Here is a 24,824-nt window from a genome sequence, read left to right on the forward strand (position 1 = left end):
CTCCTACCTCCCAGGTGCAGGCATTAAAGGCACTCACCACCACACCCAGCTAGGGCTGATTCTTGAGTCTACACTGAGAATGTGAATGGCTCACCTCCCAGGGGAAAGAGGGACAGCAGGTCAGACGAGGCCTGGGTGTGTGGCCCACTGACCCACACCTGTCAGGAATGAGCACACCACCCCGTCTCCCCTAGGCCAGGGAAGGTCTATGTTTAGTGGGTGGGATGTGGAGACCCTGTACTTCTCCCTGCTATCTGAGGGGCTGAAAGTGGGAAGTGAAAGACTAAAGAGGAGAAAAGGATCCATTTACTCCCAAGTCTGAAAGGAAACCCAGCTAGTGTGGGGAGACATCTGGTGGACAAATCAGAAAAAGCACAGGAACAAAGGCAACTAAAATGTTTCATTCAAACTGGAGAGGGCTGAGAGTCCCAGCCCCAGCTGTCAGAGGCAGCATACAATGGAGTCAGTATCCAGCGTGCAGGCACTGTGGGCTCACAGCTGCTTTCCATGGCTCTATGGCGATGCAATCTGGGGGAGGAAGCTCCCATCTTTGAGGCCCTGAGAGTACAGGGATAAGCACCGAGGATGAATTCCAACAGGGACAGCTACCTTATGCCTGGCTCTACAAAACAGAGAGCAGAGAGGCTTAGTGCCCTGTGCATCACTTTGTCTCTGAATGCCTAAATGCTGGAGTTTCAGCAAGAAGCAAGCCTCTTGTTCCATGGCAGGCTCAGGGGCCTGACCTGTCTGACCTGCTCATTCCCACCTCAGCTTTTAGTCCGCCTCTCTGCCTGGATCCCTTTCCCAGAGGTTCACGAGGCCCCTCCGGGTTCTCACATGCACTCTGCTCATACACCTTTTTAGACTGCTTAATGAAAACCAGCCTGTGAGCAGTCTAACATTCTTCACTTTGACTTAGTCCTTTCACCAAAATGCTGGTTCTTTGGAAACAGATCTTGTCTTTTCAGTGAGATATATATATATAATATATGAAAACCCAGCAAGGTGAAATTTCCTCACCCTGGAACCCAGCCCAGGACTATACGGAAGAGGAGCCCCAGCAGACGGCCAGGCGTCTGTGTTAGCCTGGTCCATCGGGCTCACTGGAGCAAGCAGCTAAGCACTGCTTTCACCTGGAGGACTTGGAAGACTCTGGCTGGTGCGGACTGGCATCCTGGCCTGGGCAAGTCTCAGAGTTCTGGTGCCCTGCACCTCTTTTGCCAGAAGAGGACTTTTTGGCCACCAGTCCGTTGTCATCCTTGATCTTCTTAAGTCGGGCTTTGCTCTTCGGTGGGATGGAGAAGGTAAGGGAACTCTTGTTGAACTCAAGTGGGAAGACACCTACATCTCCATCGAAGCGGTTCTTGGACACCTGCAGGTACCGTTTTCCGGGCCCAGTCACCAGCTTCCTATCCTGAAGGATCAGAACGTTGTCTGCTTCTTGGCTTGCCTAAGGGGGGGGGGGGGGGGGGCAGGACAAAGAGGACTTATGAGTGGAAGGAAGGTTGAAGGGTCAGGGAGGAGTGGCAAGAATGGGAAAAGGGGGGCTAAGAGCACTGGCTCCTCTTTCAGGGACCCAGGTTCAATTCCCAGCGCCTACATGGTAGCTCACAACTGTCTGGAACTCCAGTTCCAGGAAATCCAATGCTTTCTTCTGCCCTCCGTGGGCACCAACATGCATATAATGCAAAGATAAAAATGCAGGCAAAACACCCATATGCATTAAACAAATTCTTAAAAATTTTAAAATTTCTTTATTTTTGTTTTATGTGCATTGGTATTCTCCTTGTATGTATGTGTTAGGATGCCCGATCCCCTAGAACTGGAGTTACAGACAGTTGTGAGCTGCCATGTGGGTGCTGGGAATTGAACTTGGGTCCTCTGGAAGAGCAATCAGTGCTCTTATCCACTGAGCCATCTCTCCAGCTCCTAAATAAATTAAATTTTTAAAAATGGGAAAAGGAATAAGTACTCCTCATCACCAAGCTCTTTAAACAACTAACCATAATTGATGCTAGAGCTGCCAAATCTCCCAGCCACGTTACAAGCTTGCCACTGACTCAGACTTTGTACTGCTCCTTCTGCTTGCCACGCCTCTCCCCCACAGTGGACCATCCTACTCACCCAACGCCTCTCCCCCACAGTGGACCGTTCTACCCACCCAGCTTGTTCTTACCATTCACATGACACTTCACTAAGGACCACTTTTGATTTCCTAAAGTACCACCAATTTTGTTTTTAAACTTCTGCATTATTCTTGTTCCGTGTTTGTTCCAAACCAACATATTTTTGCTCCGCCACCTGAACTCCCCTTGCCTAGCTCAGGCCTGACACATCACAGGAATTTAGTCCACCACTGGAGGCTTTGGGTTGGGGCTGGTCCTGTGGCCCAGAAGGCCTTCCCATTTATTTGATAGTCTGACACTTACTGTCTGGAAACCTCAGAGGAACTTCTGTTGGTACATCCACTGGGGAGTCCCCCACATGTCACAGGATGACCCCTCCCCAAGCCCTCCTGCTGCCTGTCATAGCTCTCACCCTAGTGAGCTACAATCGTGACCTCACTCTTTTCCCTACTAACAGGTGTGACTCCTAGATGGCAAAGAACCAACTGCGATCCCTGCACTTACTGCTGGTTCATGTATTCCTCCTGTCACGGCCCCAGAACCACGGCCTCCTGCCTTTTCAGGGCAGTCAGGAGGATCTGAGGCTGAATGAAGACTGTCTCTAGTCATGCCTGTCTCTCTAACTCTTCAAAGCTTGAGTGCCTGAAAGCCGACTCACTTTGGCTGAGCCAAATATGGATGCTGTCTGCAGTTCCTTGTCATCATCCTCCTTCCGTGGGTGAATAACCAGGGTCACGTGGCAGCTATTGTCTGTGGCAAACTTCCGAAAGGCTCCCACGATGTAGTCTTGAGCTGCAATCCTGCAGCAATGAAATTCGGTGATACAAGAGGTTACTGGGTGGAACATGCACAAACTCTTGAGCCAGTCCCCGCACACGAACTACCCCAGCCCCGCTACCCTCTTCTACTCAAGGATCCACACTCAGGTCCCTGGCCAACTTCCCACTGCCACAACCTCTCAGAAGGTAACAGCACTATGACTGTACTAGAGGCCAGCTTCATGAGAAGACAAGTGTGTGTGAGTTAGACAAGAAGAGCTCACCTGTCGGTGGAGAACTGCTCATGACCCATCATGAACTGCAGGTTGTCGATGACCACATGGCAAACGTCATAGACGTAGACAGCATGCTGCATTGTGTCTATTACAGACCTGGGAAGAGAAGCAGGGATTCAAACAGTCAACTACAGACGGCCTCAGGACACTCCAGGAGAAGAGCTTGCATCCTGAAAATACTGATATCATCCGCTCTTCTGAGTTCCCATTCTTTGGAAACCGAAAGCCTATCTAAAGATCCCTGGAAGGCACTCTCACTGGAGCTGGAAAGAGCATAAAGAATATGATGTGTTGGTGTAGCTAGAGTTTTCCTGCCTGGCCCACAGTCAGGACAAATCTCTATCACCCGCCAGTCCCACAGCCACTCAGACCCAACCAAGCAAACACAGAGACTTACATTGCTTACAAACTGTATGGCCATGGCAAGCTTCTTGCTAACTGTTCTTACAGCTTAAATTAATCCATTTCTATTAATCTATACCTTGCCACGTGGCTCGTGGCTTACCGGCATCTTCACATGCTGTTTGTCATCTTGGCAGCTGGCAGTGTCTCTCTGACTCAGCCTTCCACTTCCCAGCTTTATTCTCCTCCTTGTCCCACCTACACTTCCTGCCTAGCCAATGGCCAATCAGTGTTTTATTTATTGACCAATCAGAGCAACACATTTGCCATACAGAACATCCCACAGCATGTTGGGATCTCTCAAAAATGAAAATAAGGGCCAGGCATGGAGGTGCAAGCCTCTAATCCTAGCACTCTGAAGGAAGAAGCAGGTGTTGAGTTTGAGGCCAGCCTGGTCTACATAGTGAGTTCCAGGACAGCCAGGGCTACCTAGAGAGACCCTGTCTCAAACAAACAAACAAACAAACAAACAAACAAACATTAAAAAAAATTTTTTTAAAGTAGCTGGTCTCTGGGGCTCTCACCTGATGCTCTGCTGTCCATGGAAAGTCATGAAATAGAGAGGCAGGTCCTCAAAGCGGTCTGCCCATTCTTCATACTTGTCCAGCTGCTCCTCCAGACGTGTCACAGCAAACTGAGTCAGCATGACCCGGGCTAGTCTCACGTTACTGATCTCAAAGCTACCCCAAAGTGTGTTCACCCCCTGGGTACATAAATCCAGGGCATACTCACTGATGAATGTTGTCTTTCCACTGCCTGTTGGACCTATAGGGGGCATGGACACAGAGGAAAGTTAAGAGGAAGGTCTGGTCCTTGAACCAAGATTCTGGTAAAAGTTGGTAGGGGAAGCCTCCTTTTAACATGGCCATTAGGGGCTGGAGAGATCAGTACTTCAGAGCACTTGTTGCTCTTGCAGAAGACTAGATTTGACTCCTAGCACCCACATGATGGCTCACAACCATCTGTAAGTCCAGTTCCAAGGGATATGATGACTTCTGGTCTCTGGGGGCACCAGGCACACATGTTGTGTACATACACACATGAAGCAAAACATTCATACACATAATAAATAAATCTAAAAAAATAAATTGAACATAGCCACTGGCCAAAACCACATACTTTTGTCACCTTGTTGTATAACCTTTTACCCAAAACGGCTTTTTTTTTCTTTTTTTAGTTTTTTGAGACAGTGTTTCTCTGTATAACATCTCTTGCTGTCCTGGAACTTTCTTAGTAGATCAGGCTAGCCTTGAACTCAGAGATCCACCTGCCTCTGCCTCCCCAGTAGTGGGATTAAAGGCGTATACCACCACTGCCCGGCTGTAAAACAGTGATTTCTTTAAAAACATTATTTTATTATTTTATGGGTACAGATATTTTATCTGCATGTATGCTGTGCACCATATGCATACCTGGTGTCCTCAGAGGTCAGAAGAGGGCATCAGATCCCCCTGGAACTGGAGCTACAGACAGTTGTGAGGCACTCTGTGGGTGCTGGGAAAAGCAGCCAGTGCTCTTAACCACTAAGCCAACTCTCCAGCTCCCAAAACAGTGATTCCCTGAAGAGTCACCTGTAAAGACTGTCAGCTCGCCCTTCCGATGCCCCTTCAGCAGACGATTGAGGTCTGGGAAGCGACTCCAGCGGACACCAGCTGCTTGCTCCACATTTGATAGCTCTCCTAGAACCTCCTCACGGAGCTGACGGAAAGATACAATAGACTTGTGCCAGGCAGGAAGGGCAGTCCGAAGAATACGAGGAAGACTTAAGCCTTGGTTTAAGGCCTCCAGGGGACGAGGCTGCTGGTTACCAGGCCTCACCAAAGAACATCGCTTGGGGTTGAGTTTTCGGGCAAACAGTTTGGCTGCCTCCCAGGACCGAAGGTCATCCCCTAACCAGAACACAATCCGACGAAACTGTTCAAGGTACGGGAGTAAAGCTGGGGGTAAGCAGACCGTTCCTCGGGGCAGGGAAAGGGTGGGCAGCCCCATGGACTGGCTCAAAGCCAAGCTGTCCAGCTCACGACTTGTCAGGACCACCTCAGCATCTCGACGGCTGATCAGTGGTAATCCAAACAGGTTGTGGTAGGCTCCAGGTCGCGGGATGGTGGTCTCCACATACTGCACTCCATTCCCCTGGTCTTCAGCGCCTAGTAGCTTCAGGCCACGTATTCCTGTGCTCCCAGGGGTGAACCAAGGGAACACCAAACTTCGAGTAGATCGAAGATATCGGACACTGAACCTCCTGAGTGTGTCATCTGTCACCTTGGTAAGGCCAAACATCACTCGAGCCAGCCTGGCTTCCTCAGGGTCAGGCAGTTCCCAGAGTGGTATAGATCGGTTCCAGATTCTCAGGACCTCCTCCCTGTCCTCGGCTTCTGGGCCCACAGTAAGTAGGACTCCCTCTTTGGTCCCATCCCCTCGTCCCTCCACACTGGCCTGGAAGTCTTCCCAGCTCCCTTCTGCTAGGCTAGTCATGCAGAGGAAGTGTCCTGTGGTCTTGTCAATGAAGAGGCAGAAGGAAGCGGTAGAATCCTTCTGATTTTTGATGTCCGAGGACTCAACAAAGGGGCTTGGTGCTCGAAGACAGCTGTGGCCATCCTGGAACGGGATCCCATGAGCCCTTAAGTACTGGCGGATTTCAGTTGTAGTCACAGGCGACACTGGCACCTCTAAGGCTGGGAGAGCTTCCTTCCTGTACCTTCTGCGAGGAGGGCCTGGAGCCAAGCTTCGGGGCAAGCCCCTCCGACCCACCCACACCCCTCGCAGTGGCAGCAAGGTCCGGAGGGGATATGCACATCGGAGCAGGAGCCACATTCCTAGTGGAGTGGGATGCTGCCTCCTCCAAAACTTCTGGTATCTAGTTTGGCGCCCTTCACTAGGCCAGACCGTAGGAAGCTTCCAGGGGGCACTCACTAGAGTTGGCTTCTCTCTCTTCTCAAGTGTCTCCCTTACGAACACCCTTTCTTACTCCCTTGGCTTGCTACTACTCTACATCTCTGCACATCCGCACGACCCTTTCACGTCTCCGCCCCTCTCGAGGGCCTTTTCAGTTTCTCTCCACAAGCTCACTTCTCGGACCTCTCCGGCCCCTCAATCTAAACGGCTTCCCTGGATCATCTCCTCACCCCTACCTCCCCTCCACGGCCTCTCCTCGCCACCCTCATCTCTACAGCCCTCCGCATCCTGGCTGAACCTCAACGCCAGGCGTTCCCCTCCGCTCCTAGCACTCACTGGGACCCTCCCCACTGCTAGAGGTCACGAGCTGAGGCCCAGTCCTCTCCCTGCCTCCCGGGTTCTACCCTCCGCTCCGGCAACTCCACGCTCCCGCCCCCAGCCCTCGCGTCACTACTCCCTTTTCCACCCTTCTGTCCGCAACGTGGGTCACCCGCACGCGCCACGCGCTGTGACCTCGGAAGCAAAACTCCCCCGGGGAGCCCATGAGCCCGGAACCGGAAGTCGCTGGTGAGTCCCGCCCTCCCTCTCCCGGTCCGGGCTGCCAAGCGGTAGCCATGACTGCGCGCGGGACTCCGAGCCGCTTCCTGACGAGCGTCCTCCATAACGGGCTGGGTCGCTACGTGCAGCAGCTGCAGCGCCTGAGCCTCAGCCTCAGCCGGGATGCTCCCTCGTCCCGCGGCGCCAGGTGAGGGCCGCGGGAGCGGGAGGACCGGGGTGGGGTGGGGGGCGGGCACCGACGGGACTGGGTCCGGGTCACCGTACTCACCTTCGCTGGGCCTGGCAGGGAGTTCGTGGAACGCGAAGTGACCGACTTCGCCCGACGCAACCCAGGGGTCGTAGTATACGTGAACCCGCGGCCGTGTGCGGTGCCCAGAATAGTGGCCGAATACCGTGAGTGGGGCCGCGCCGGGGCGGGAGGGCGGGGTCCCGGCTTGCCCGCTGGGTTCTTCTTGTTGAACTTCCGACCGGGCCGTTTGCACTCATTCCCACGTCCCTCTGCCAGTTAACGGGACCGTGCGCGAGGAAAAGGTCAACAGCAAGTCGGTGGAGGAGATCACATCACTGGTGCAGAAGCTGGCAAACCAGTCCGGCTTGGATGTGATCCGCATCCGCAAGCCCTTCCACACGGACAACCCTAGCATCCAGGGCCAGTGGCACCCCTTCACCAATAAACGGACGGCCCTCCACGGGCTGCGGCCCAGAGAACTTCATGATCCTGCTCCAGATTCGGTACAAGCACAGTAAAGAACCAGGCTTTGGACAGTGAAAGTGATGAAATTGCTTCCTCTTTCGGGTTTCAAGCTCAGGCCAATAAATGGAGACTACCAGCGGGGGCGTGGCCCGGGATCAAGAAGAGCTGACTGTTACCACTGCTCACTGCTAGCTAGGTACAGTGACCTTGTGAATACCCTAATTCTGATTCTGCTGGCCTCCTTACAAGCTGAGATGTGAAAAGGCTTCCAAGTGTTGTACAGGGTCCTTGTTTTGTGGAATCAAAATAATAATGATTTCAAAACGCAGTGAAGGGTCCCAAGGCTGGCTTCTGAAGAGCCCGTGGTGTCCGGTTGCTCTTGCTGTGGCCTGGCGTTGGGCAAGGCACCTTCTATCTGTGTTTGCGTGCAGATTGGAAACTGAAGTCATTAAACTTACCTAAGACCACATTTGGAGATTTATATTTATCATGTGTATAGGTGTTTTGCCTGCTTGTATGTCTGTGCGCCATATGCATGCAGTGCCCCCTGGAGGCCAGAAGACGGTGGACGGTCCCCTGGAACTGGAGTTACAGACAGTTGTGGGCCACCTTGTAGGTTCTGGGAATTGAACCTGGGTCTTCTGAAACAGCAGCCAGTGCTCTTAACCACCTAAGTCATCTCTCCAACCCCTCAAGGTCATGCTTCAAAATGTGCTTTTTTTTCAAGACAGGGTCTCACTATGTGGCTTTGGCTGTCCTGAAACTCTATGTACACCAGGTTAACCTCGAACTCAGAGAGATCTGCCTGCCTCTGCCTCCCAAGTGCTGGGACTAAAGGTCTGCACCACTATGCCCAGCTCAAAATGTGTGCATATTTTAAGCATAAGCCTTCCTTTTGATTCTAAAACCAGAAACAGAACACAAAACTTTTCAGTGGTTAGTATCAAAGTCCTAGGTGCACTCCTACCCCCAAATTCTTTGCAGAAATAAGCATATATCTTCCCCTGGATCGAGGAATGGGAAGTGCCGAAAAATGTCTTAGGGAAGAGCACAAGGACTGGCAAGAAGTATCTTCCAGCCTTAGACAAGGCAGGGGCTAGAGGCATGGCTCAGAAGTTGAGAGCGTTTGCTGCTCCTCCAGAGGACTCAGGTTCAATTCTGAGCACCCGCATGGCGACCTACAACTGTCTGTAACTCTAGTTCCAGGGGATCTGACTTTCATGGTCTCTGAGGTACACAGGCTGCATACAGACAAAACACCCAAACATGGGGGGGCGCGGTGTTGGCAAGGAAGGGAAAGGCCTTGGTGTGGTAGTACAGCTTCTAGTCACCAGCACTCAGAAGGCAGAGGCAGCCAGATGAATGAGTTTAATGCTAGCCTAGTCTCTACATAGAGAGTCCCAGGCCAGCCAGGGCTACATAGTGAGACCAAGTCTTTTTTTAAAAAAAAAAAAGGCAAGGCTGGTGACATGGCTCAGTGGGTGAACAACCACTGACAACCTGAGTTTGATCCCCAGGACTCACACAGTGGAAGAAGAAGCCAACAGATTCTCCTGAGTTGTTCTCTGACCTCCATGCACACACCCTGGCATGTATGAGTACATGTGCATACAAACAAGTGTTTTGTTATAATCAAGGAGTGGGGTGTGCTGTATATCAATAGTCCCACATATCCTGAGGCTGAGACAAGGGAGGATCACTTGAACCCAGGAGTTTGTAACCAGCCTGAGCCAACAGTGAGATCCCTACCTGAGCAGATAAAGCCAGAGGCAGAGGGCCGGGAGCAGAAAGCTAGGAGTCTTGTGAGTGCTTGAGCTGTTGTGATTTTGTCACCCTCATCATCAGTGACTAATGTGAGCCTCAGCCCATGGCCTCTGAGCCTACCAGCTCAGTACGAGCAGGAGGGGAGGATCTCATTCCTTATGTAAATATTTGTATGAGGAGCAAAGCCAACCCTAGATGAGGAAATCGCTGCAGCACCTTCTCCTTGGGCCAGAAACCGATCCCTGGTAAAGCCAGTCTAGACCAAGCAGACACTCAGAGCCGTGGGGAAAGGGCTTTTATTAACCAACATGAGGAGGAGCAGAGCCCAGGCTCCCCATTCCGTCAATGCCTGTTCCACCCACCTGGGTGATGAGAGGGGGCATTCCTCAAGAAGTACAGCCATTCTTACAATAAATACATTCATTGTGGGGTGGAGGTGGGAGAGGTGTGGGTGAAGGGCAGTAAAAACTCGTGGAGTTCCACGTTCTCAGCTACAAAAATAACAGTCATCCTCACCCAAGGGGAATGGGAGAGCTCAGTCAGAGTTGATTGTCCCATACGGGCCTGGAGACATCTGAGGCCCTTGGACCTTGAAAGTGCCCTGGTGAGGTAGGACAGGAGTGGGAGCCAAGCATCCAAACTCCCAGCCTCTGCCCTTTGCATAGTTCCAAGAACGGGCTTCATGTGCCAGGTGAGATGTAGGATCACTTCCCCTGCTCTGGTCTAGGAGAAGCAATTGCTTGGTCCCTAAGAGGGAGGCTGGCTCATTGAGTGCAGTGTTGGCCACTTGTCCTAGTTTCGTAAGGACAGCTAAATGGGAGGGGACGTCTCCCTTTGAAATATCCATGGACCAAACCTAGTAGACACAGGTCTGACTGAGGCAGCAAGGGGAGCTTCCGAGTGTGCATGTGGGTGGGAATGGAAGCAGATGACATGAGTGTGTCACCACACATGCACAGGAGAAGGACGTGCCTGGAGCTCTGGCACTCTCGCATGTGAATGAGAGCAGTGGGGAGGCTGACTCACAAGGGCTACACAGGAAGGGAGAGGAGGGGAGGGATGTTTCTTACCTCCCAGGCTGGCCTATTCCCAGACTCCTGCCAAAGGGTTACCACATGGGGCTGGGACTGAAAGAGGACTAGATAGGAAGGTGACAATTGGGAGGGTGGTCCCGAATCTAGAAGGAATGAAACAAGGTGCCCCACGAGGCAGGGCACTGCAGCCCAGCTGGTAACCATTCTTCCGTGTGCACATGGGAATGTAAGCAGGACTCAGGTGGCTGGGAGAGAGAGAGGTCTTGTCTGAATTCAGGACTACCCAGCACACAGAGCTATGCAGAGGGTGGTGACATTGAGGCCATCTGGACCTGCAGAACCCTACCTGAGAAGAAGAGGAAGGTTGGGCAGGTAATGGGGTAGGAAGACAGTCCACTCCTCCCAAGCTCTTAGGTTAAGGGATAGAAACTGGGTCTGGGTTTGCAGAGTACTTGGTCCTGAGGGAGCACCTACCTTTGAGGAGCACCGGTAGGCCTGGGCTGCTCACATGTGTGCCTTGGAGACTGAAGAGGGGATTTTGGCTAACCATGATTCTGGCCAGCCCTACAGAGACATCAAAAGGTTGGGGGAGGGGAGTGGAGCTGGGAGCATGAAGGAGGGTGGCTGTGTTGGGGAGGCAGAGGCCCAGCCTGGGGCAGACAGGCTGGCTTGGAAGAGCATTTGTTTAGGAGGCTAGGCTCAGACAGAGCTCTCATCTAGCTGCTCTACAAGCTGTGTGTGTTTCCTCTTCTCCAGGATGCGGCTGAGCTCCTCGGCAAAGGAGCAAGGTCCTGCTGGCACTCCATTGTTGCTCTGCCTCAGGAGCACATAACTATTGCCATTCATCCTCCGAAGGCGGCTGGGCAGTGCCACCAATCCATTGGTCAGCTCAGCCGGGGGTGGGGGTGGGGGTGGAGGGGGTGGGGCTGGGGCTCCTTCCCCAGGGATGATCTGGAGGCAGCCACTCTCCAGGCCCCCAGCCCCCTCCCCCTCGTCACCTTCATCCTCCTCTCCAGGACACTGGCCTGAGACTGTCTGCAGCTGCACAGCGGAGCCCCCTGCCCGGCCAGCCCGACCCAATGAGTATTTTCGCCTTCGACCTCGCCTGCCTCCCCTCAGACATGCCACATAGAGGAGGGAAGATGCCAGGATGAGGCAGAGGCCACCAAGTACAGCAATGGCCACCACATACAACACCCTCATGTCATGTGCCAGCTGGGCCCCATGTGTGGCAGGGGCTTGTGGAGCTGGGGCAGGGGTAGCCGGCCGGACTGTGAGGCTGTAGGAAGCCAGCAGCATCCGGAGACCATTCTCCTCAGCATAGCAGCCGTAGCTGCCACTGTGCTCCAGTTGTGTGTCTGTTACCAGCAGCCCATCCACTCCTACTCGGTAGCCGTCCTGCCCATCACTCAGGATCTTGCTCCCATTGAGTAGCCACAAAGCTCGGGCCAGGTTAGATGGCTGGTCACAGGGCAGGAGGACATCATCACCCCGGAGCACAGAGCGGGTCTTGAGTGGTGGTGGTGGTCCTGGGGAGGATGGGAAAGGAAAGGTCAATATCTGCCCATGCTAGACAGCATTGGAAATGGCAAGACAGCTTGTAGACAGCTAACTTCTTGGCACCAGGCACAAAGTCTAGAATCGGTGCAGCTAAGCAAGCCTGTGAGTGCATGCTTCTCAGGGTGCCACTGGCCCTTCCTAGGAAGTAGGCAGCGTCTTGGGCCTTTTCTCCTTTTACCTCTAACTCCTCTCCTGTGGTTTCAGTTCCCGCCATCTACCAAGGACTCCTACTCTTTACCTTCAGCACAGCTTCCTTTCCTCAACACCAGACTTGAATGTTTACCATGTGCTGGGAATCTCGCTAAGGCCAAAACCTCATTCATCAACCACACCAGGTCCTTTCTTTGAATTGCTACCAGCAGCTGCCCAGCAGTGTACCTCAGGAGCCAGGAGTCTCCCTTGCCTCTCTTGCTCATGTCTATCCTCATGAGACTCTCAGACCCGTTTGCTTCTCTCCTTCCACAGCTGCCTGCCCTCTAGGGCCCTCATTCAGTCTCTATTCCTTGCAACTATAGCTAATCCCTTGAAAACACAAATCTAGACTGAGGAGATAGGTCAGTGAGTCTAGGTCTTTGCTGCCAAGCTTGACAACCTGAGTTCAATCTCTGGGAGCCACATGTAGGAAGGAGAAAACTGACTCCCATAAGGCATGTGCACATCCACATCACACACATGCTTGTGAGCAAACTAAACATAGTTTTAAAAAAATTATTTTTCAAGACAAGGTTTCTCTGTGTAACAGCCCTAGCTATCCTGGAACTCACTCTAGACCAGGCTGGCCTCAGACTCACAGAGATCTGCCTACCTCTGCTTCCCGAGTGCTGGGATTAAAGGCGTGTGCTCCACCGCCCGGCTTAGTTTAGAAAATTTTAATACAGGGGCTGGAGAAATGGCTCAGTGGTTAAGAGCACTTGTTGCCCTTGCTGCAGAGGCCCTGAGTTTGGTCCCAGCACCCACATGGTGGCTTACAAGCACCCCTAACTCCAGTTCCAGGGAATGCAACACTCTCTTCTAACTTCCATGGGCACCAAGCATGCACATAGTGCACCTACATACATGTAGGCAAAATGCACTCATAAAATATTTTTTTAATTTTTAGAAATAAGCCAGGCGGTGATGGCACATGCCTATAATCCCAGCACTTAGGAGGCAGAGGCAGGCAGATCTCTGAGTTCTGAGTTCAAGGCCAGCCTGGTCTACAGAATGAGTTCAGGACAGCCAGGGCTACACCAAGAAACCCTGTCTTGAAAAACCAACAAATAGATAAAAAGCAAAAAAATGTTTAGAAATATGAATGTGATCAGACTACTCCCTGGTGTAAATCTCTTCAGAGGTTTCCTGTTGCTTTTCATTTAAGGACCAAAACTGTTGCCATGGTCCCTGCTCACCTCTCCAGTCTTTCCCTCCTGAGTTCTCTCTTCCTGCTGACCTCGCTGCTTGAGTGTCATGGCCCTCATGCTCCCACCCGCCTGCTTAGCTTAGAGACGGCACAGCTTAGTTAGCCAGGCTAACTCTGACCCTGCCGCTTCGTAGTTGAGTAACCATGGACAGTTTCCTTATATTCCCCATGCTTCAGAAGGGTTGTCCCTCATGGGGATGATAATGGTGCCTCTCACAGAGAATGCTGTGAGAACAGACACATGGAAGTATTTAGATCAGTGCTTGGCACATTAGTACTCAGCTCTGATTAGTGACTTTTTTATTCCTTCAGCTATCAGCTCTGCTACATGATTTTTCTTTGGAGAAAAACACATTACCCTTCTGCACCTTGTTGTAGTTGCAATTATTAATAATTATAGGTAGATATTTGTATTTATATCCCCCCACCATTTAGGCATGTAGTTTAGAGGTGATCATAAAACCATTACTAACTCACTAACTCCCCACCCCCATCTGTTTCTGTCTGTCTTACTCTGTGTGTGTGTGTGTGTGTGTGTGTGTGTGTGTGTGTGTGTGTGTGTGTGTGTTGCTAGAGAGTAAACCCTTGTGTCAGGCAGGAAGAGCTCTCTACCAATAAGTGACATCCCCGACTGTCTCCAAGTCTTGAGCCTGTGTCCTCATTTATAGTTTATTTGATTAAAAAAAAAAAAACAAAACAAAAAAAACCTATGGAATACTTGTCCTGTGCTGGGTCATCCTCACCAAAACCACACAAGCACAGCCACTCAGAAACATCCACACAAGTCCATGAGTTCCATTTACCTGTATCCCTGCTGCCCTCACAGCCTCGATTTCCTCTCTCTATGTCCTGTATCAATGCTGTCCTGAGGACAGAAAATCAAGATTCATGAACAAGGAGAAATGTGTAGCAGGATTACCAATAACAGCTCACATCCCTTAGGGGTTGGTGGGCTTTCCTCCTCCGTTCAGGGCACATGTACCCCATCCCTACTTCCAACCTCTACCCTGGGACCTGTTGGCTATGGTGGTGGCCACCATGCAGGCGTGGGTGCTGGAGTCCCAGCCACAGTAGGGGTCCCGTGCTAGGATGCAGTCATAGCAGGAATGGTAGCGTGAGCAGCTGGACAGAGGGAACTGGATAACTCCACTGGCAGCTCCCACGTAGAGGCTGTGCTGGAACCAGAGAGGACAGTCGGTCAGCAACACCCCAGTCTCTGCCCAGTCTCCCCAGTCCCCTACTCTGTTAGCATATTGAGGCCAGAAGTCAGTTCTACCTGCATCGGAGAGACGACTAGATTGTCCACAGACTGGGGCTCCCTGAACACTTGTGTCTCTTCGATAATGTGCATCCCAGAGCCCAGGACTACGGCCTTGTGGATCCAGCCATCAGCTGATGTAGAATGAACAAAAGTCAGAACCCAGAGTGTGATCTGCTCTCAGTACCCCACAGGAGTCCTAATGGGAACAGCTCAGGAATCATAAGGTTAGAGACAAGGAATCAGCCACCAGCAGTGGTCCCTCAGGACACTGGACACTCCAGGCCAATGTAGCAGGAACTACTGTGTTCGGATTTATCAGTAACCAAGGCCATTAGGGATCAGGGATTTGGGTCAGAAGCACCTGTGCCCAGAAAGAGCAGGTCATAGGTGGGTCCAGCAGGTGTGACGACGTGTGTTCCTGTGAGATGTGTGTAGCGTACATTGCGCTTCAGCAGCAGGGGACGCCCACGTGTGGGCACCACAGGCCGAGCCATCAGTGGGTGCAACTTCACAAAGTCCAGGACCAGGGATGGCAAGTCTTGGGATGAGTTGTAGCCTCGACTGCGCAATGAATCTGTAATGCACTGAGTTGGGGGGTGGGGGATGAGCCTCAGGACTCCACCACCTGCCTCCCTCTTTATAATGCTGAACTTTCCTCCCCTCCCAAGGCTTTGTCTACTCAGCATAGGTCCCAGTCCTGAGTGCTCACCGAGCCAGGTCGGGGTTCAGGCACCCCACCCTCATAACGACCCCAGCGGCGGGCACCATCTTGGTACTCCATGAAGGGGCCTGTGAAGACAGCCTGCATCTCAGCCAGGTCATAGCGGCAGATGGCTGAAGCCTCCAGGGTCTTCCTAGGAATGGGACATGGGGGAGGACTTAGTCACAATGAATGGAGCCTGCCCCCAACCCACGCTCCACCTGGAGCTACTGTTACCATGGTCCATCTCCACGTCAGGCCTATGGACCTGTCTTGTGCATCAGTGGACCACAATGCCCTCTGGCCCTAGGATGGTTTGACATACCTGACTTAATTTTGCAGCCTGCTCTCTCCCTAACAGATCATATGTGCTCATCATTGACCTCAGCTCCAGCTCTGAGATTTCCTCAGTTCCTTTCCTTTCCCAGCACTCCTGAGCTTACCACTGTGTTGTCAGCGTGAAGACTGCATAGAAGTGTGTGGGGGCCGATGAATCTGCATCCAGGCTGCAGACCCCACGTAGTGTCTCGTACTGTGGAATGTGGCAGATGAGACGAGCCTTCAGGAAGGATGTCCACTTCTTCTGCAGGATCTTTTTTCCTCCCAGATCTCCCTGGGGAGGGAGGGACACAGGCTCAGGGTCCGAGATCTAGCCTTTCCCCACACCCTGACTTCATCATATGCACCTTGCACACACGGGCGACTCTAGCCACACGGTGGCTGCTGCGACCCTGACTGAAGCCGCTGGAGCCTTCCTCACGCTCCATGAAGAAGTAGTAAATCTTGTCATCGTCACCCACGGCACTGGCCTTGCTCTCCCGCACCAGAGCAGAGAATACAAACTCAGCATCTGTGGGATGAGTATTTGGGTGGCTTATGAGACAGCCTGATAACTCTCCCTTAGCCACGCCCCCTCCCTCCATAATACACAGGTGCAGAATGGACAGGCTCACCTGGAGACCTGGGAATGGGATAGTCATCTGCCCCAGGGAGAAAATAATAAAAAATAGACCCGACCCTCCCCTCATCCTGTGCCTCATCCTCCTAACCATTGAGCCAGTGCATGGGCGCCTCCTCAGTCCTCAGGGAGTGTGGGTGGCGGCTCCGGCGGATGTCAGGAATGCTCCGGAATTCATACCGTGTGGCTGTGTAGAGGCCTCCATCTGAGACAAGGACATCCAGACATGAGATACATGTCATGTACAACAGGGAACGTGGCATGCATAAATGGCAAATGCTAGCAACAAGATCCACACTCAGATCATAGCATTCCTGTGGTTGAGGACTGGCGGCAGGAGTGCCTGCTCACCGATGATAAGGCCTGTGAAGCCACGGGCTGGGTCATAAGGACATTTCTCCTTTCCCTCCTCGAAGCTAGTAGGCAAGATGAAGGCCTCAGCATCCTGGAGAATGAGGGTCCCAATCAGTCAATGGTCCTGAAGACAGGCAAAGGCTGCAGCCCCAGGTCAGGCCAGTCTGGGGTTAACCGTCAAGGCCAGGGGCAGAGATACTCACAATGGCTGCACAGAGGGGCTGGAAGGCGTGGGTCCCACATGCATAAAAGTGGGTGGCATTGAGGCGCTGAAGGAATCGCACATGGTTGAAACACTCGGTCTATGGACAAAGGGAGGCAGTGATAGAAGTCCTCTGCCTGGATACACGCCATCTCTGTTAGTCTAGCTTTGCGGTCTGATTCTTGCCCCCCACCGTGAGGATATACTTTCCAAGATGCCTCCGATTACCTGACTCTACTCTGACAGCTTCTGTGTCTGTCTTTCCTGCAGTCCCTTCCCCCTACTCTTCAGGAGCCATTGGCACTCAAAGGTAGAGAGCATTTCAGGAGAATGACGGCAGCTTGACATGAGCTCAAAAGTTACCTTTTTTTTTTTTTGAGACAGACTTTCTCCATGTAGCCCTGGCTGTCCTGGAACTCACTCTATAGACCAGGCTGGCCTCGAACTCAAGAGATTCACCTGCCTCTGCCTCCCGAGTGCTGGGATTAAAGACCTGTGCAACTACTGCCTAGCTCAAAAGTTACTTTTAAGCAATGTTCCTCCCTAATCCTGGAGCTCCCACAAATCCTAACTCTCTCTCTCTCTCTCTCTCTCTCTCTCTCTCTGTTGCCTCACAAGCAATATCAATCTCACCCTGTCCAAGAGCAAGCTCCCATTTTTCCTGACCCAAATAGTCCCTCTTAAACCTGTTTATCCAGTCTTTCCCCCCCTCAACCTGCATCCACCTTGCTCTGATCCAGAAGCATCTTTGCTGCTGCCGCCCACTCTCACCCCCACATGCAGTCCCTCTCCATGATTCACTGTGCCAAATGGTTCTTGAACTTGGCTCACGTCACTATTTTCATCCAGTACAGATAATCATCACCTCTTCCTTGGACCACTCCAGTGGCCACCTGACCCCCTCCTAACCCGCCATGCTACTCTTTATAACAACTGTTCACTCAGTGAGTGAGGATGCTCCAGAGTAAAATCCAAACAGCACAGGGGTTCTGTTGTCAACAGCCTCTCGTGTATTCCTGTCTCCCAGGGGGCCTGCGAGGGGGACCAATGCCACCATGTCCGAAGTTTCCTTCCAGAGACATTCCGTCTGTCAACACCCTCTCACTCCCATCCAATCCACTTCCCAAAGCACCACAAGTGCAAAACAGACCACGGCATGGTGGCAGCTCCCTATGCTTGTTCCACGCAGTCTCACACGCCCCCGGACTTGTTCCCTGGATGCTCACTTCATGACTCCAGGCACACTGGCTTTCTCCACACCCCTCGGGTGCCCTAAGTTGCTGTCCAGTTCTCTCCGGCCATCCTCCCACCTGTTACCCAGAGTTTGAATCCATGGAGGACTTCAATGTCCACTTTGTCACCCGCTGCGGCCATTGTCTACATCTGTTCCTTGTCAGCCTGCTCAGGCCGTCTTTCTAACCCCTAGGATGCCCCGAACTTTCTACTGTTCTTCCTGTCCCTAGACTCAGTCTGTTTTAATCCATCTGGCACATGGGGTGAGACAAACATTCCTAGAGCAGCTCCCTAAGACAGCAAACGGGCCGTTGGGGAAGAATTCTGTAGTCAATGAGCTTGGAAAGCAGACGCATCTGTCTTTACCGGGTGACTTCTCAGAGCCTTAAGGGTGTCACTGTGCACTCTGTAGGAATGCTGTCCTTCTCACACTTACTAGACTGTAGTGCATAGCTGTTCCAGCTATGACCTTGAAGCACCGACCCTAGTGAGGTAGCAGGTAACTGTTACACCTGCCTATGACCTTGAAGTACATGGCCCTGGGGCCGCTCGAGACCCTTAAGACCTGGGATGCACATATGCGGCCCTCTCTTTGCTTCCTTGTGGTTTTGGATGTTGGAGACAGACCAGGCGAAAGAACAGTGCGGGACTGTGCCTCAGCCTTCCAGGACCCTGCGATAATTCCTCTGTTCTGTATCGTGAGTTTCCCTTCTCTAATATATTCCTTTGCCCTTTAAGCAGACTCTGTGGATTGCTAGCAATATCTCTACCCATTACTAGCCCACTCAGTTCCTTCTTTGAAAATGAATGTCAGCCGGGCGGTGGTGGCGCACGCCTTTAATCCCAGCACTCAGGAGGCAGAGCCAGGGGGATCTCTGTGAGTTCAAGGCCAGCCTGGTCTCCAAAGCGAGTTCCAGGAAAGGTGCAAAGCTACACAGAGAAACCCTGTCTTGAAAAACCAAAAAAAAACCAAAAAAAAAAAAAAAAAAGAAAAAAAAAAGAAAATGAATGTCCTTCAGGACAATGCTTTGGGACATGTTCTCTGATACTTTGCTGCTCAAAGTGGTCTGGGAACCAGAGATATCAGCTTCAGTTGGCTTTCTAGAGCAGTAATATCTTGGGTCCTTTTCAGACCTAATGATCCGGAACCTATGATTCATGTATGAGGGCCTCTAAGGCATCGAACAGTATGGGTGTCATTGCCACAATAAAGTCCAAACCCCTCGTTGGCATTTATGACACTTTGTGTCCTGGGTTTACCTACCCCACTAGCTCTGTTTATTAACCACAACGCAGTGAGATAGTCTCTGATGGAAAGTCCTAGAGGGGCACACCATAGACTCATTGAGTCAGAATCTCTAGGTTGGTGGACCGTGAGATACTTTTGCTTTTGTTTTGAGACAAAATCTCATACACCCAGGCTAGCCTCAAACTTGTTTGGGGCCAAGGCTTTCCTTAAACTCCTAATCCTCTTTCATTTACCTCCCAACTGCTGGGATCATAGGCATGCACCACCAGGATGCCCAGTGTGAACATGTACTTTCTGTCTATAAGTGTGTGTGTGTGTGTGTGTGTGTGTGTGTGTGTGTGTGTGTGTGTGTATCCTCATCCTTCCAAGGGCCAGGATTACAGGCACATGCATCATAACTGGCTTGGAATGTGTATTCTTTTCATTATTTCATGTATGTATGTATGTGTATGCCTATGCTATGGCACACATTAGAAAGACGATCAGAGGGCCATCTGTGAGAGCAGGTTCTCTCCTGTCACTGTGTGAGCAGTCAGGCTTGGTGGCAAGTGCCTTAACCTGCAGAGCCATGTGGCTGGTCCAAGAATGTGTATTCTTCAAAAGCTCTCCAGCCAGGTGTGGTGGCACACACCTTTAATCCTGGCACTTGGGAGGCAGAGGCAGGCAGATCTCTACGAGTTTGAGGCCAGCCTGATCTACATAGTGAGTTCCAAGCCAGTTAAGGCTACATAGTGAGACCCTGTATCAAAAAACTCCAAAATATGTACATAAATATAGGAAACTCTCCAAATGGTTTTTACATAGCCAGCCACAATTCCCCGCCCCCGGACACCCTGCTTTTTAGCTAGAAAGGACTAACGCTTGACTAAGGTCCTTCTACAAACACCAGGTACTTGGACTAGTGTTCCAGCAAAGTCTCGTTTTTCCTATCTGTGAAATGGGGGATAATAATGCATCATAGGATTGTCTTAGAACTAGATCTAGTTGTCACTCATCATCAGCTACTTATTGTTATGATTATAATTTGAGATTCCCCTGAGGCAGGGGATTAAGATACTGTAACAGGCCAAGTTATAGACCACGGATGGTTGGGGTAGAAGGGTTACCCCAAGGCCTGCCTTTCCTTATGTTCACTGTGGCTGTGTAGCTGGCTGCAGCACATCTGTACCACTCCATCTGTGTCCCTTCCAATTCTGGCACCCCCTGGTTGAGGAGGAAGAAAGGAGAGCTGGGGACAGGGCGGACCACATACCTGGTTGTTTTTCCCTTTCTGATGACACTTGCTTTGCATCTCTGGGGAGGCCTCCCAGTGGATCTAGTGAGAATAAAGGGAACAGACTGCAATATCGAACTCAATATCCACTACCCAGAGAATCAAACAGTGGGCCTCCAGAGTACTGGAAAAACCGGAGTGGGGCGAATTTCAGAAGGAGCTCTAGGCTGGAAGGACAGTGCTATTGAGAGGCCGGAAGGCTGGAGAGGTCTCCAGGTAACTGAGGTCCTAGGGAGCTGGAGACCCTATGGTTGGTTCAGGTGCCAGGGGCTGACCTCTTTGTGAGCCCCATCTCCTATGTCACGGGCACTGAGAGAGAACAGGGCGCCTCGAGCCCCCACCAGCAGCCTTTCCGAAGCCTCCTCCAGCAGGAGCGTTGAGTAGTTCTGGGCTTGGCCCTTGAAGTGCCGGATCCGGGAGAGCTCTGGAACAAGAGAGGCAGTGAGCCATCTGGGGGCTAGTTCCTGCCCCCTGCTCTGGCAGCCATAGGTTGGGGATCTAACCTTCATAGGAGATGGTCATCCGAGGGGTGGCATCTAGCTCTCGGGATGGTCTCCGCAGTGAGGGTCCAGGGACTGCTGTTACTGTGAGGAAAGTGAAGAGAAGGGGCCAGAGCCTCCCCCACATCTTCCTGGGGAAGTTCAGACTAACAAGACCCCAAAAGCAGCCGGGGCCAGAGTCACAGGACAGGAGGGGAAGAGCAATCACTGGGATCAAAGTCCAGGTCGTGATCACATGGAAGGTCAGGGGTCAGGAGGCCATGGAGATCAAGTAGTCATGGGGCCATGGAGGATCCTGGAATGGGGGGGACATGGAGCCACAAGGTTGTGTGGCCATGGAATCACAGCTCAGAAGTCAGAGGGAGGGATGGGTCACGGGCCACGTGCCTTTCTGCATCAAAGGCAAATTCCATGGAGAGTGGGCATTGGAAGGTCCCAGCAGGGTTGTAGGCTACTGAAGGGGTCACTTTGCCCCCAACCAAGGGTTTGGGGGGAGTTCCAATTCTCTGTTTTCTGAAGGAGAAAACAAAACAAAACAAAAATCAAAATCCCTCCAAAATGGAAAGCCCTTTGATCTGTGTGTGGAAGATGGATGGCGTTACCCAGACTTCAGGAGGCACCGAAAGACTGAGGCCTAGCATCCCCAGAACTCCCACATCAGGACAGACCCACAGCTATTCTGTCCATCTCTGCCTTGGTAAAGAAGGCTGTGGCGAACTTACTCTCTTTACAAGACCCTAGACTAGCTTTAACCTATGCCCGTGGTAACAGCCCTCACACAGTCAGAAGACTGCTTGGGACCATCTTGGTAGAGCATTGGTTCTCAGGCAGGCCTGTTCCTCCAGCAGCCCTGCCTGTGGGGGTGCCTTCTGCAGGAAGGCCTGGGCAGAGGCAGTTAATGGGCCTTTGTTAATTTTGTCCTGTTTTCCTTTTGTTTTTTCTTTCCCATTGGCCTGAGAGCTCCCTTTGGAATTTCTCTTTAATTAGACACTTCTCTCTGGCATTTTTCTCTGAGGGGGTGCACATCTCTGCCCTGCCCATGCGAGTCCATACTGCACCCTCTGGCTGGGCATCTACACGAGTCCCTACCTGCTGGCAGGCAGCACAAGCATGAGGGGGTGGGAGTGAGGCACGGGTATCTCGGTCCCTGAGCTGTACAAGGGTAAAGTCTGTGCCAGAGACTGCAGTGTGTGCATGACCAGTTAAGACCTAAGCAATGTGGAGACAGTGAACAATGGGATCCTGAAATTCCTGGCCACCTTTAGTCCCGTAGCTGAGGTGGAGGTGGATGGTAGGCCTCCTCCTTATCTCTGGGAAACTTCCAAAGATTTCCTGGGCTGGTCGAGGTGTGGAAGACGCCTGATCCACCCAATATCATCAGACACCCATAGGCAGGGTCAGAGGGTGTCACCGGCCTCTCCTTTTCCTTCTTCGTCAAATATTAACTATCTGGCCTTAAAGAGATGGGAGGGATCTGGAGCTGGTCAGAGGAATAACAGGAATTTGGAGGGTCTGTTCAAGAGTTAAAGGTTAGCACTGTCATGAGAGAATATAAGAATATAAGAAGCAGAAAAGAGAGCCTCTGAACCACAGAAAGGGCCTCGAATTCTTGTTTTGGGGGCTGGGGCAACAGAGGTTTCAGGCTGCCTGAGCTCCACCTCACTATGAGAGCACACCTGTTTACATTTGGGGCCTCCTATTTACACAGCACAGAAGGGAAAGCCCTATGGGCTAGCGGAAGTCTGTGCCAAGGACAGGGCAGGAAGACCACATCCAAGATCAGAGGAACCACTCAGTGTGGAGTGCATGGCACAGGTGCACATTTATTTTGAGTCATGTAGGTCCCGAAGAATGTGACACACTTGCACACAGGTGTGCACGCATGTTCAAGTAGCACGGAGAGCACATGTATTTATAAGAGTCATGCACCCCCACACACACACACACACAGAGGCTTAGCAAAAGTATGCTCACACAAAGGGCCAAGGCCACACATAGTAGTACAAATACACAAGGTTGTGTTGACATGCCATCCACTCAGTGGTTCACATATCCTCAGAGGTGCACAAGCAGGGCTACATACATTGCTTCCTATTCAACAGGAGTTCCTTGTCCATACACATTTGTACAGGAGCATGCACACAAAATTGTTGATAGCGGGCCAGGCTCAGTGCACACATGTATTCAGAGTCCTCAAACACAATTACATCCAGGCAGAGGCAAACACTCATGAAATGCATAAAGGGGTCCGGCTTTTGCTGCAGGCTTGGTGGCTGCCAGTGTCTGCTGGGGTTAGATGCAGAGCAGAATCCTGTCCCCTTTCCTGGAAGTCCTGGTCCTAAGGCCACCTCTCTCTCTCTCTCTCTCTCTCTCTCTCTCTCTCTCTCTCTCTCTCTCTCTCTCTCTCTCTCTCTGTGTGTGTGTGTGCGTGTGTGTGTGTGTGTTGTGAGGCTTCTGACTTGGGGTGAGTGCCTGAAAGGGAGAATGGGTAAATAGCCCGGAGAGGAGGAGGAGGAGGCCCTCAGATTTAGCAAAGTGAAGATGGAATGCTACCTCGGCAGCCCTCTTTCCCCCTACAGACTGCCGTTCTAAATCTGGGGAGCTGGACTGGAGCGTTCAGGCCCCACTTAACCTGTTGGGAGGGCCGGGTTAATGGGCGGGAGGTGGAGCACGCCACCCCCTCCCCCAGTACTAAGAGGGTTCAAGGTCTCCAGTTCACACCCCACACTTCACTCCAAGTTTGGGTTCCTTCCCAGGGCCTGCCTGCTGAACTCTGATCATCTTCTGTTTGATCCTAGGGTGGAGAAAACTGGGGAGGTGAGGATTTCCCCCAACAATAGCCTCAGTAGGCTCTCGACCTTCATTCCTGATGTCCACCTGTCTGGGGTTAGCGGTATTTCCCTCTGCCCGGTACGATGGCGGTCTCTCCTGCCTTGAGGGCCCCTCTCCCTCCCTCGTCTTCCCCTCCCTCCACCATCCTGGACAGTCCGCGGTTCTCTCCTTTGATAAGATCTAACCTCAGTATCTACTGCTGCAGCTCGAGGACAAGCTCTCCTTCGATCCCGCCGGACGCCAGGAGACATGACCCAGATCCAGGGGAACACTGTTCTCCACGCGGGTCCCTGCCCCGCTGCGGACCCCGACTCCGCGAAGGCGGGTCCGCGCCCTGCGCGACCCGAGGCCTGGCCCGCGCCCCTCTAGAACCTTTAATGCGGGACCGGGGGTCTCGGCGGTGAGCAAGGCCTGGCCTAGCTTGGAGGGTGGAATGGACGTGGACCAGGCTTTGCCCGGCCGCGGCCCCCGGCCCTGCCACCGCCCGCACTCCCCCGCCTCCCTCACCTTTGCGCTGGGATCCGGGGCCATAGAGACAGCGACGTGCGGCTCCGCGGCCCCACAGCACCAGCTGCGGGAGGAAGGGGCCGCGGCCGGAGAGAGGCGGGGTGGAGGCGGAGCCGGGGGTGGGGCGGGGGCCGGAGGCGGGCCGGAGGCGGGGGCGGGGAAGGGCGCCCGCCCTCCTTCGCGCCCCCCACCACTCACAATAGACACGATTTGTGGGAGATGCTCGAGGCCCACGGCTCCTGGCGTCCCCTTTCTTCCAGGCTCAGTCG

At 52.4% G+C, this 24,824-nt stretch overlaps 3 protein-coding genes across 6 annotated transcripts; 1 reads left to right on the plus strand and 2 right to left on the minus strand.

Moving 5' to 3' along the window:
- Nucleotides 1–381: 381 nt before the first annotated feature.
- Twnk (twinkle mtDNA helicase) lies at nt 382–6,924 on the minus strand. Of its 2 annotated transcripts, none has more exons than XM_052763067.1 (5): nt 5,154–6,924; nt 4,107–4,347; nt 3,169–3,276; nt 2,785–2,926; nt 382–1,450 (listed from the first exon to the last, which is right to left on the minus strand). In XM_052763067.1, exons 1-5 carry the CDS (start codon nt 6,394–6,396, stop codon nt 1,130–1,132), a joined length of 2,055 nt encoding a protein of 684 aa, XP_052619027.1. In that variant the 5' UTR covers nt 6,397–6,924; the 3' UTR covers nt 382–1,129. The 2 variants fall into 2 exon arrangements, with proteins under 2 accessions (XP_052619027.1, XP_052619028.1); XM_052763068.1 differs by lacking the exon at nt 5,154–6,924 and adding an exon at nt 4,995–5,138.
- A 124-nt stretch (nt 6,925–7,048) lies between these two features.
- Mrpl43 (mitochondrial ribosomal protein L43) lies at nt 7,049–8,198 on the plus strand. Its single transcript, XM_052763079.1, has 3 exons — nt 7,049–7,222; nt 7,322–7,428; nt 7,541–8,198. Exons 1-3 carry the CDS (start codon nt 7,092–7,094, stop codon nt 7,780–7,782), a joined length of 480 nt encoding a protein of 159 aa, XP_052619039.1. The 5' UTR covers nt 7,049–7,091; the 3' UTR covers nt 7,783–8,198.
- A 1,573-nt stretch (nt 8,199–9,771) lies between these two features.
- Nucleotides 9,772–24,687, minus strand: Sema4g (semaphorin 4G). 3 transcript variants are annotated; one of them, XR_008223189.1, is made up of 16 exons: nt 24,556–24,687; nt 21,220–21,729; nt 20,992–21,140; nt 20,696–20,758; nt 16,963–17,061; nt 16,757–16,850; nt 16,497–16,610; nt 16,134–16,297; nt 15,891–16,060; nt 15,457–15,601; nt 15,109–15,331; nt 14,763–14,878; nt 14,501–14,661; nt 14,290–14,351; nt 10,998–12,056; nt 9,772–10,869 (listed from the first exon to the last, which is right to left on the minus strand). XR_008223189.1 is itself a non-coding variant. In XM_052763065.1 (15 exons), the coding sequence occupies exons 2-15, from the start codon at nt 21,341–21,343 to the stop codon at nt 11,227–11,229; spliced, it is 2,514 nt and encodes an 837-aa protein (XP_052619025.1). In that variant the 5' UTR covers nt 21,344–21,729; nt 24,556–24,687; the 3' UTR covers nt 9,772–11,226. The 3 variants fall into 3 exon arrangements, 2 of the variants coding, with proteins under 2 accessions (XP_052619025.1, XP_052619026.1); XM_052763065.1 differs by having other exon boundaries at nt 9,772–12,056; XM_052763066.1 differs by lacking the exon at nt 24,556–24,687 and adding an exon at nt 24,234–24,535 and having other exon boundaries at nt 9,772–12,056.
- Nucleotides 24,688–24,824: the final 137 nt, after the last annotated feature.

This window comes from Peromyscus californicus, unplaced genomic scaffold (genome assembly GCF_007827085.1).
Source record: "Peromyscus californicus insignis strain IS unplaced genomic scaffold, ASM782708v3 Scaffold_4__1_contigs__length_199733344, whole genome shotgun sequence".
Taxonomy (NCBI): domain Eukaryota; kingdom Metazoa; phylum Chordata; class Mammalia; order Rodentia; family Cricetidae; genus Peromyscus; species Peromyscus californicus.

Bases quoted from the DNA above. Each gene is read 5' to 3' on its own strand.
- Twnk (XM_052763067.1), bottom strand. From the start codon at position 6,396: ATGTGGCTCCTGCTCCGATGTGCATATCCCCTCCGGACCTTGCTGCCA. The intron at 4,348-5,153 runs GTGACTCTTCAG...TGCCCCCTATAG, and splicing joins CGAGCTGACAGTCTTTACAG to GTCCAACAGGCAGTGGAAAG. The intron at 1,451-2,784 runs GTGAGTCGGCTT...CCCCCCCCTTAG, and splicing joins CCATATTTGGCTCAGCCAAA to GCAAGCCAAGAAGCAGACAA.
- Mrpl43 (XM_052763079.1), top strand. From the start codon at position 7,092: ATGACTGCGCGCGGGACTCCGAGCCGCTTCCTGACGAGCGTCCTCCAT. The intron at 7,223-7,321 runs GTGAGGGCCGCG...TGGGCCTGGCAG, and splicing joins CCCTCGTCCCGCGGCGCCAG to GGAGTTCGTGGAACGCGAAG. The intron at 7,429-7,540 runs GTGAGTGGGGCC...TCCCTCTGCCAG, and splicing joins CAGAATAGTGGCCGAATACC to TTAACGGGACCGTGCGCGAG.
- Sema4g (XM_052763065.1), bottom strand. From the start codon at position 21,343: ATGTGGGGGAGGCTCTGGCCCCTTCTCTTCACTTTCCTCACAGTAACA. The intron at 15,602-15,890 runs GTAAGCTCAGGA...TCCCATTCCTAG, and splicing joins TTCACGCTGACAACACAGTG to GAAGACCCTGGAGGCTTCAG. The intron at 15,332-15,456 runs GTGAGCACTCAG...CCCCCAACTCAG, and splicing joins CTGAACCCCGACCTGGCTCG to TGCATTACAGATTCATTGCG.